General features: G+C 51.4%; 1 protein-coding gene across 1 annotated transcript; it reads left to right on the top strand.

Moving 5' to 3' along the window:
• Nucleotides 1-6,183: 6,183 nt before the first annotated feature.
• On the top strand, nucleotides 6,184-10,488 carry SAPIO_CDS3974 (uncharacterized protein; the record flags this gene model as incomplete). Its single annotated transcript, XM_016786642.1, has 6 exons — nucleotides 6,184-6,326; nucleotides 6,625-6,645; nucleotides 6,747-7,238; nucleotides 7,480-7,660; nucleotides 8,226-8,970; nucleotides 9,092-10,488. 6 exons carry the CDS (start codon nucleotides 6,184-6,186, stop codon nucleotides 10,486-10,488), a joined length of 2,979 nt encoding a protein of 992 aa, XP_016643618.1.
• Nucleotides 10,489-11,603: the final 1,115 nt, after the last annotated feature.

Raw genomic sequence — 11,603 nt, 5'->3', positions numbered from 1 at the left:
CCAACCAACCGCGAAGAAATGTCTGACTCCTCCTATATTACGCCAGTATATTCTGAAGAGGAATAGCGCGGCTAACCTGGAAAATTGAATAAGAAAGGGAGAAAATCATGTGGGAAATTCATATTAAACCATTGTCAACAAACTACTTTAGTTTTCCTGCAGTTTGGTTACGTCGGAGGCTGGACTTAAATGCGTGGCGAACCTTTACGCCACCAAATCTCTTATATCCGAGTTCAGAAGGACAAAAAGAAAAAGTCAATTGCAATAAAAACTCCACAGGCAAAAGAAAACAAAAGGGCTGCTGTCGTCATTTCTAGAGATTTTGTGTTTGATTAGCGGCTGACCCGCTCGGTGAAATTGTTCCAACCTCCCCTTCCTTTTCTTCCATTCTTCCTTTTCAAATTCACCGAAATGGGACGGAGACGCCGTGTTTGCTTGGATGGAAATAGTTTGCTCCGGGGGAATGGGAAACCATTTCTCTGGCCGGGTAAATGCGAACGAAGCCCCAAGATTCTTCCTCTCTTTACATGTTTCGTTTTGGAAGAGAATTGCTGGGGGGGATGCGCCCGGGGATCTTAGAGGAAAACTTACGATTTTGATATCATAGATCGATCCCTTTTTTCGTTGTTGGGCTTTGTTTAGGCGTTCCTCAGCTCCAGCGCCTGATGCGGGGGAGGACACTGGACGGGACCGGGGATGATCTCCCCCGATGTTCGGGGCTCGTTGATGCAGAGAGGTGCAATGGAAAGAGGGGAAGCAACTGATTTTAATTGCACATCTTTTATTCGAGGAAAGGAATGGAGCTGCTTGTCGCAGACCCGTTACGCGGGAACCCGAGATTATGATTCAACATGTCGCAGATTCGATTTGTCTCATTCTGCTGGCCGACTAATATCGTACAAAGTAATTAGATGCGGCCTTCCATCTCATCTCTTCCAGGAGCTAGCCAGCTGGACCTAGGGCCATCTCGTTCCCTCAATGGGCAAAATTGGAAGAGGGACGGTCTCGGGCCAATCAGGATCCGCATGGACTCCTAAATCGTGTGTCCTCGTACGAAGGAGAAACAGTCTGATTATTATTAGCGAATGGCCACGAGGTGGGCGGGTAGATGTGATGATTTGATGGTAGATTGACCTGATGCTATTATTGGCAGACCTGAGCAGAGACTTGGTGCGTGAGTTGTACTCACTGACTTGTAGATTATTTCGTCCTGTCCAGCTCAGACTCGGGGTGGCGTCTCGCTTTTTGACTTCTGATCCAAGTGTCATTTAACATCCTCAGCCAGACCATCTCAGTGGAACGTGTTCCAGGGGCTTCCAATCGTTCTAGTGCACTATCGAATTCGACTCCGGTCGAACTGCAAAGTAAATTGGGACTTTATTCTGAGAGTCTAGTGAGCATCGATAGCCAGCAGCGGTAGATCGAGCTGGTGTTAGTTCTCTCTCGTCGTCATTTAGCAAAAGGGTACCCCTCTAGAACTCTAGAACAGATGCACACCGAGCATGGACCAGACCCGGTTGATGCTAGCCAAGTCTTTTCCCTGTGCGTGGCCGAGACCAAGTGCATGTCGTTATCACTTCGTAAGGGAAAAGGGCCCTTCGATGTCTGCTTCTTTCCCAGGAACAGACCCGCATCAGTAACCGCCACAGCAACACACGGATGTTTTTCCCTTTTTTCTTTTCCCACTACCTCAACAGGGTCCCCGCAGAGACACGCTCCGACTCCGCTTCAGATCGCTCACCGCCTCCCCCAAGGCTAGATCCTGAGGCAGCGGCGTGGTATTACAGCAGCGGCTAGCCTACAAGTAAAGGACCGTTGAGCGGGGGAGTTAGTTTCCTTGCCTAAGAAAGAGGGGTTGGGCCAAAGTGAATGGAGGCAAATCGCATAGATGATTTGGAAGTGCCGTTCGGCTTCTTTGTGCGGTGGAGGTTTGTTTTTTTCTTGTTCCTCATTGTTTTTTTTTTTGTTTGGTCTTAGGACCCGAAACCCTAACTTGCCTTGTCTCTACCGATGCGTCCTTCGTAGAATTTTCCTTGGTGACTCAGATTTCATTTCTCCACCTGCACAGTCCCGATCTGTCGTGTAAGCCGTCGCCTGGCCTGGCCGTGTTGAGAGCTGGAGTTTCAGTTGATGGCTTGGTGGCTTCTAGATGCAGCGGTGAGCAAATGTGGCAGTCAAGCAAGCTTGGATGGGTGGAATAGCATCTCTGTGTGAGGACGTGTACGAAGGATATCCTCGATAATTGTCTTCACCCTTGCTTTCGTGGCGACTTTTGAGGCCTGCGAGTTGTCAATCGACACATCAATTGATGTTTCTGGTCCCCGTATTCAAAGGGGATTGGTGAGATGCAGCCCACACCTCCCCGAACAGGCTTTGCCATCTCGAACTGATGAACGTCGACCAACATTGACAGTGCAAACAAAGCACGGAAGAAGAGAACCACAGAAGCACGAGTTGTTCAAGTACAGAAGTAGTGTGTTATAGCATTCCCCAACAATATCCCAATAATACCAATAATAAGCTTCTGCAAGAACGCACACCAAAAAGAAAGTTGTAACGAGATCACCGCCTCGGAACAATAAACAAGGGGCCCCTTCTGTTGATCAAGAAGCTTCGAAAGAACAACGGGTTCCCTCTCCATTTTTGTTTCATCTCGTGTTAATATCCCATCGTTGATGTCCGGAGGGTTTCCTTTGCTGCATGGGGGAGCCTTGGGAAGGGCAGGGCATGGGCCAGTTGTTGAAACGTCAGCCTGTCGAATCCGCATGCTCGGGCCGGCCTCGAATTGCTGAGATCGAGCCCCTGAACCGCTGGGATCACAAGCTAAACTGGGCCTTGCTGGCTCTTTCCCGGCAGCGAGGCCAGGCAAGCCATGTGCCGCACAGTGCTCCAACTGCTCTTTCCTCTCTTCCCTTCCCACCTTCTGAAGAAAGAACCAAGACTGGTGGGGAAGGAAGAGCGTGGGTGGACATGAGCAAGGGGTGATAAAAAAAAAGTGGGAAGGAGGTTCACTGATGTACCCAGTACCCAGTACGCACCCCTAGAGAGCGGAGCTTGGCTTACGCTGTACTGTGTACTCACGCACCCGCAGGTGGACTTTGGGAACATTGCGAGTCGACCATCTTCCAGCACCCACCCCAAAAGTCCCTGTTACATAAGGCGCCCGGACATAGAGAGTGAAGGGCAGAACTAGCACCAGTGTTGATCCGTAGCTCTTGCCCTTTAACCTAGCTCGGGCTAGTTTGCCGGAAAGACAGAAGTAGCAATCAGTCCTGTATTAAATTATGTGATCTCGGAACTGACGACTTGCGGACGAAGTCGCAGTTGATGGATCCTGCTCTCATTGCGCTTGTGCCTGACCACGAGACGGTGGATGCCCGATAGTACAGCCAGCTGAAGGTCGGAAAACGGAAAGCTTGCGTCAGGGATGCCGGCGCACAAAGAGGGCATTACGAAGGACGCTTCTACGTCGTACTTCGTATAATTATCCTAAAGACGTCTAAAGAAAGGAAGACCTACATAAAACAATTGTACTGGGCCGTCTTCACCTTCCGTCCTGACCGCTGAATTCCTCACTACTTCATACTACTGTGAGTGTACTTCGTCTTTCAAAGTTCCTGAGCCGGCGCCAAGGTAATTACTACCTCCTGGAGATATTTCCAGAAACAAGCAGGCACCTTCCTAGCGGCTGGCGAAACCAGACTACATCCACGATGGAGTACAAAAATGTGACTTGCGAGGAAGCGGCGCTTGCGGACCCTGCAGCATTTTGCGCCTTCGCCTTCCCTTGAGTTTCAATCCCACTTGTTCCTCCGTCCTCCATATTGTAAACTAGTTAGTTCAGTTCAAGCGGTGGAAACCATCTCCACATTTGGAATTCTGCTCATCCAGCCAGCGCTGTTTCGTAAATTTTTTTTCTTAGTTAATTCTCTTTTTCTTATGATTTTTTCTTTAATTATTAATACTTCGTTATACACATCGGAGACGGGTACTGACGTCCCAAGCAGATTTTCCTGTGGCTGGATTGATGCAATAAACCGTGGGACCCGACTGTCGCATCCAGTCCGTGCCATTGTGACAGAGCAACACTTGCAGAGGTACATGTCCATTATTGCAGTTACTCATCCCATCATGGCGCTGTCGGAGAAACCTGAAGTACACGGCATCAATACTCTGTACAATGCCATTGTATCAAGACGAGGAAAGTCGTCAAGCTCCTGAGTAATAATACACGTATTCTTCCCACCAGCAGAGGGTTTAGTTGGGTACACAGTACGCCTCCCACCAACATTTTTTCCCTTTTTTTTATTGAGCACACACATCAATTATTGATTGATTGCGCTCGGAAAACTACCTTGGATGCAAGGAAGCTCCGGTACCTATTAATACAATTTGTACCCGCTAGGCGAAAGGAACATGGAAGGAAAAATTGGGTTGAAAAGCGCGAAGAAGGACCCAAGGGCCAAGGACCTTCCAAGTCCAGTCCTGTACGAAGTACGCAACTGAAGGACCGAACACACAGCCTGGCAACGCCAGGCAATCGCGACCGAGAGTGCAAGGAGCGAAGGACGAAACAAACCTCCTAAACTATTACTATTGTCAACCCGTCCACACACCAGCCTTGGGCGATTCTCGTTCTCCTCTCTTCACCTCTCTCTCACTCTCACTCTCGCCCTCACTCCCGCGCTTCCCTCCTCCCAATCTATTCCACCCCTCCTCTAAGCTTCGTAATCTCTCGAGGCTTGTGTGTTTTATTCTCTGTGTATTCTGTGTTGTGTGTGCTGTGCGATTTTCATTCTTCCTTTTTTTCCTGCCACGCGATTTCGTCTCCCTTCCTCCCTAGTCTGTTCGCTTTTTTCCCCCTTGGCTTTCCAGGGTTTGCGACGTGTGAAGATTATACCTAGGAATTCCAACTTGCCGCGGTGGTTTGGTTGGTTTGTACGTTGAAAACAGAAAGGGAATCGAGGCAAGACACTTGACGAAAAAAGGTGAGTCTCGGTCTTGGCTTTCTCTGGCATCATTACCTTCCATGCATTCCACTCCGCTACGCTGCACTGCACTGCACTGCAATCCACTACAAATTCCTGCACGGCCATGGAATGGATTTGAAGCGCAGGCGTACAGAGGTCTGCCTCGATGCTTCAATCAGATCTATCCCAAAATCCCCGCCCCCTCATATTGCCCCCATGCCACTCCTCCCACTCTCGCTCCCACTCCCACTCACTCCCACTGCCACTACCACTGCCCCAGCTGCTGCCCCTGGCCGTGTCTAAGGGTTACCCAACATTCTGCGGCCCTGGCTACGAAGTAGTATGCTATCCTTGCTTGGGTTTCTCGACCTGCACCTCCCCTTTCGTTCCTTTTTCCCATTACTTGATTCTGCCCTGGCCACTACAAACCCTGGTCTGCGCCACAAGAGGATATTCGAACGTTCCTGGAGGGGGTGAAGTGACAGCTCGACACGCCTCCTCAAACCCCATCGTAGTCCCGCCGCACGACGCAACTCGTCCCCTCTTTTTTTTTCCGCACACACTCTCGCTTGCGAATCTCCTCCCAAAAATTACGAGACTCTGGGTTAGGCCACACTCTTCGCCAATTCTCGAAGCAGCCTAGGTATTCCATCTTCGACCTTTGTCCAGTTGGCGGAAACCAAGCAGCGCTGCGGACCGTGTGTGTTCTTTGTCTCAGCTCAGCCCGTCATCTCACTCATCCGTGGCCCAAGTGCCGACCTCGAAACGGACACCGATACGGGCAATCTACCCCCCAGCTCCAGCAGCAACCCAACTTTCCATTCCCCAGTCTTCGGATCCGCGAAATCACTCCTCGTTCCATCGCGTTTCCTCGCGTTACGTCCGAATACCTCTTTCGACAGGCCTTGCCACCATTCCCCCCCATTCGTGCTTCCGCTGCCCCTCTCATCGCTGCCAGCACCACTTTCTAGAGTACCTCTGGGTGTCGCTTACTGACCGGTGCCAACTCGAGTTATTGTAACAGTAATATAGAAACGTCCTGAATCCGACCTCTTGCCTACCGAGCGTGTACGAGTCACAGCGATCGATGTTTTAGTAGAAATATAAGAAAGACAGAAAAGAAGGAAAGAAAAAGGTGGAAAATCAAAGATGGATGACCTACGATATGTCCGAAACGACCCGGCGTTTAATGGCCTTGTCTCACCTCCGCGGAATGGTTCTCGCCTCCCGCAACCCGTCACCCATGATGCTCGAACCTCCCTACCTCGTCGCTTCACCACTGAGTCCGGGCGTGTACCAACATTGTCTTCACTTACAGCCCCGCGTGGCCCCGACCAGACTCAGGATTATGCATCCGTACGTAGCTTCTTCCCTTACATCCCTACTTTGCTCCCCATCGTGGCCGCGTAGCTAGCCCCATGGGCACGGGCCGGACTTTTGGGTTGGCTATGGATCAGGCTGGTCTATAACGGACTTTTTGCCATCCATCACCGCCTCTCCCGTCTGCGCATCAGTGTTCATCGAGCTGCTGGCGCCGGGCGCTGGGCGAGAATGCCTCCGGGGGATCATAGGCCTGTTATTATTGTTGCTGTGTTTTTTTTACCCCCTTCTTTTTTGGAATCATTTGAGCTGACTTGGGCGTCGTTTCTTCTAGACATATCACAAAGTCCAATTGGTATGTCATAAACCCGTCGCCACCGCACCGAACGGCGCGGGGCACCTCGGACTCCAGAATCTGTTGCCCATTGACAATCGCCAATCCCAGACTGCCCACAGCTTCGGCTTGGGTCCAGGCCAAACCCGTTTCGACATAAGACAAGGAAGACTGACGGCCGGACAGCTAGAGAAGAAGAAGCAGGAATATGAAATGATTAGGGAGCAAAAACGGCGATTCGAAGTTGAGCTTCAAAAGCATGAGCAGGAGCTTGCGCAGATGCAAGAGGACTTAAGAGGTCCCCTGGCCGGCCATCAGTCCGAACCTACCACACCTCCCGAGTATCGCGATACCTCGAGCGCCTTCCCCTCCATCTTTTCCCGTCCCAACAGATACTCGACCTCGAGCCTCACCTCCCCGCCTGGGCTCTTCAACCGCCCGGGTCGATCGGGCTCCCAACTGGCTTCACCCCAATCTGGTCTCCTCCAGAACCGTAGTCGGTTCGGATCGGAATTGCCTTCGTGGTCCGTTCCCGGATCGAGGAGGAACAGTGACGAGGATGAGAAGGAGGAGGCTGTTCGACAGGACCCTACTAGCCATAGGTCAACAAACGCGTAAGTTCCCGATCTAATCCCAATCTTCTCGTGCTTTTTTGGATGGTTGGGTGTGCGGTTGTTTGTTTGTGGCGCTAGAAAGGGGGGGCGCCGGGCTGCGATTCTGCCCTTTTCGGACTACGGGTAGCAGGCTGGACTGGACTCATCTCAAAAGGGGAAGCTCTCTGTTTGATATTTTCGGGAAAAGGAAAAAAAAAAAAAAAAAAACGCCACCCGATGGATGTTAACTGATGTCGATTAGTCTTCACCGGTACTCCATGCCAGTCACAAGGTCCCGTAATGGGCTCTATGACCTGGGTAATCTCGATGGTACAAACACGACTCGCTTCCTTTTTGGCGACGATGACTTGGGAGATTCAAAGCTTACTGCAACGACCACGGCTGACGACTTCCCTACCCTTGTTCGGCGGGATGATCCATTGGTAAGCCTATGACTCCCCTGTTGCTTGTTTTCGTTTTCGGATTTCTTTCGTTATCTTTGAGCGCCATCCGTCCGTCATTCGACAGGAGGCAGGTGCCTTGGGAGCATTCGAGGAATCCAAACATTGGCCCAGTGGGACCTTCCACGGGAGCTACCCGTCATTCATTTCTTTCCTATTCACCCCAGTGGGCCCCTTGATTCAAGAATTGTGAATTATTGGAAGTCTTGTTACTGCCCGTGCCCTTCCTCAATCAGCTATTCAGTGCCAATATTCACGTTTTGTCTGGCCTCCCTCCTCTCCAAGCATAAATACCCAGCAAACAGCAGACCCTCCTCCAGCCTTCCTTCCCACAAACCTACCTGCAAACTTTGTTCAATCTCAACATCGTCCTCAACCTGCTGAGAACTTATGAACCCTCTGTCTACCCGAACCCTTCATCCTAACACACTCCCCCATCTTTCTCGTGTACTTCTTTTCATCTTAACTACCAAGGCACTCTCTTGAAACTCGCACAATATTCCAACATTTGGGATCACTAATGTCATCTCCTTCTTCTCCTGAGCAGGGCCTCGCCGCCATTGGCTCTGGTCAACTCAATGGCACCCCTTCCGCGAAGTCAACAAACTCGCTTCGACACTCACTCGACCTCAAGTACCTCAGCGACGCCGCGTCTGAGACAGGTAACTCTATCCACAGCTCTTCTACCAACCACGTCATGGCCACTCCTCCGAAGTTGCAGAGCTCATTCTCCACTGGAGACGTGACCGCTCCAAAGGCTGGTTCTAGCAGCCAGAGCTACGGCAGCCCCAACAACCATGCCCAGCAGCATTTCCACAACCACAACGCTAGCCTCGGTCGCTTCCCCGCCGGTCCTATTGCTGGCCGTCACTCTCGCGAGTTGTCGAATGATGCCAACTCATCTGCATCGGCGCGCGACCAGTCTTCCGGCTACCCTTCGATTCAGTCGACCCTCCAGGGTAGTGTTGCGCCCTTTGGCCCCAACATGGTCGCTCCTGCCCACAGTCTCAATTCCAGCATCAGTGCTCCTGTCGGCTCTGGCGCAATGAATTACCCCTACTACGCTGGTGGCACCTATGTGCCCAATGCTGGAGGCCCTCCTACCACCTCTGCCCCTAACGCCTATGGCGTTCCCATCCTGACCATGGGTCTTCAGAACATGGGCCTCAACAACTACCCTAACGGCAGCTACAACGGTGCTTACGCTCCTCCTAGCTACCAAGGTTCCTCGCAGCATCAGCGCGACAGCCAGGCTCGTGTGATTCAGCACCGTCGCCAACTTGATAATGAAGGTATGTTTTTTTTTCTAACTCTGTCTCTACTCTTTTCCCTCCCCGCAACGTCTCTTTCCTCTTCAAAAACAGAAGAAAGCACTCATGAAGATATTCGTACTAATTCTTATCCCCTCTGTAGCCATGTCCAGGTACCACAACCTCCCTATTGAGGCCGTTGTCGGTCAGATTTACGATCTTTGCAAGGATCAGCATGGTTGCCGCTACCTCCAGAAGAAGCTTGAGGAGCAGAATCCCAGCCAGACCCACATGGTTTGGCTTGAGACTAACCAGCATGTCGTTGAGCTCATGACGGATCCCTTCGGCAATTACCTCTGCCAGAAGCTCCTTGAGTTCTGCAACAATGACGAGCGGACTGTCCTCATCCAGAACGCTTCTGTCGACATGGTCCGGATCGCGCTCAACCAGCATGGCACCCGTGCCCTCCAAAAGATGATTGAGTTCGTCTCGACCCCCGATCAGGTGAAGATTATCGTCGAGGCCCTCCGCAACCGTGTTGTCGAGCTCATTCAAGACTTGAACGGAAATCACGTTATCCAGAAGTGCCTTAACAAGCTCTCTGCGGCGGATGCCCAGTTCATTTTCGATGCTGTTGGCACGCACTGCATCGAGGTCGGAACTCACCGCCACGGATGCTGCGTCCTTCAGCGATGCATTGACCATGCCAACTCGGACCAAAAGGCTTGGCTTATCACGCGTATCACGGAGCACGCCCACGTCCTTGTCCAAGATCCGTACGGCAATTACGTGATCCAGTACATCATTGACCTTAACGACCCGGCCTTCACGGAGCCCGTCGTCAACCAGTTCCGCAGCCACGTCCCGCCGCTGTCTCGCCATAAATTCAGCTCCAACGTCATTGAGAAGTGCCTCCGATGCGCCCAGGATCCCTCCAAGGACATGATTGTCGATGAGATCCTTGCCCCTGGTGAGATTGAGAAGTTGATCCGCGACAACTATGCCAACTACGTTATCCAGACCGCTTTGGAGTATGCCACTCCTTACAAGAAGGCTGCCTTGGTTGATGCCATCCGACCTGTTCTACCTAGCGTTCGCTCAACTCCCTACGGCCGACGTATTCAGGCCAAGATTCACAACTACGACGGCCGCAACTCCGGACAGGGAACTCCCGCCGACCCCACTGGTGGCCAGATCCCCATGCGTCCTTCCCACAACCGTGGCATGTCCAGCGGTAACGTGTCTCTTGCCTCGGCTGGTAATGTCGGCTTCTCGGGCATCGGAAACGGCCTCTCTGGTGGTAACAGCTCCCACATCCAGCCTCCCCGCAATAACAACAACAATGGGGGCAACAACACAAACAACAACAATCACCAGAGCGGTTTCCCTGCTGCGAACAACATCATGCCGATCGGTGCTGCCCCTGGCCAGAGGATGCAGGTGGGACAGTTTGGCTACCCTCAGCCTCCTCGGAGCAACGGTAACACCGCGGGTGGCCCTCCTCCCCCTGCTGCCGGTGCAGCCTCCGCTACTGACAACGGCGAGTCTCAGTGGCTGTAATACTATGCCTTCCTTCTCTGTAACGGTATGAGATTTGGTGGTAGGTGGGTGTGTTTAGCGTTTAGCGCGCTCACCCCCGCCCCTACTCCAAATCTCCCCTCGGAACGCACGTTTACGACACGGATTATGACTTCACGAGCTTCTTTTTCCCTTGTTACGCTTTGTTTCAGCACTGCCTTCACAACGATATGCGCCCTCCATTTTCTTCTTTTTTGCGTGTACACTACACCACCTCGAAAAATCACAAAAACCAACCAAAAAGAAAGAAAGAAATATTCGATTACGCATTGGGAGATTCCATTACCACTGACCGGAGGGCTTTGCCAGTTAGGCAGCGGGTTATTTTTGTCCCTTTTTTCTTTTCCTTTAAGAGCCCTCGTCTTCGCAGACTCTTGGGAAAGAGGCCGCCAATTGGACGGGGTCGCAACATACATTGGGCAAGACTTTTGTGTCTACCACTTGGGCGAGACAATTTGTATCATGGCAGGTCTTCGGCCTGGGTTGGCTCCAGGTTTAGTTTCTTGAAACTACATTCTTGAGCTAGGAGGGTTTTGATTCTAAGGCGGGCGACACGTTTCTGAATCGATGACCGCTTCGATGGGCCCTGGTTATCTTGCCATCGAGTCCTGCTTTTGGAAAGGAGCTCGCGAGTCTTAGGATTCGGTGTGCCTCCATTAGAGCTGCTCTTTCCTAGACGCCTCTGGTCTGCAGGGCTGATCTCGGACAACAATTTCGTTAGCCTTGATCGCTCGATTTCGAGTTACTCTACAGACCTCTGTGGTCTGCTTTTGTTTTTCTTGTTTTCCGTCGGCTGATGCTTTCTTCCGGTACCCTTCGACCGCTGTATCCAATTATCAAACACCTTTTTTTTCTAGTTTGTCTTCCTTTACCTTTCCCTTTCTCACCACCATTTTCGAGGACGTACATTTTGTGTCTTTTGGTCTGGTAGCTCTGGGGGGATAGGCGGAATTCAGTCAGACATTTTGTGGAGGGAGGAACTATCAAAATAAGAAGTGCTGGGAGAGCTGGTAATTTTGTGTGCCTTTTTTTTCTGACTTGTGTGTTTTCTTGACATTGTGCTTCCTTCTGACCTGTTCTTTTCTGTTATTTGCCCC

This window comes from Scedosporium apiospermum, assembly GCF_000732125.1.
Source record: "Scedosporium apiospermum strain IHEM 14462 chromosome Unknown SEQ_SAPIO_0090, whole genome shotgun sequence".
NCBI classification, from domain to species: Eukaryota; Fungi; Ascomycota; class Sordariomycetes; order Microascales; family Microascaceae; genus Scedosporium; species Scedosporium apiospermum.
The sequence above is the reverse complement of the archived record's forward strand: the minus strand, read 5'-3'. Positions and strand labels throughout refer to the sequence as shown.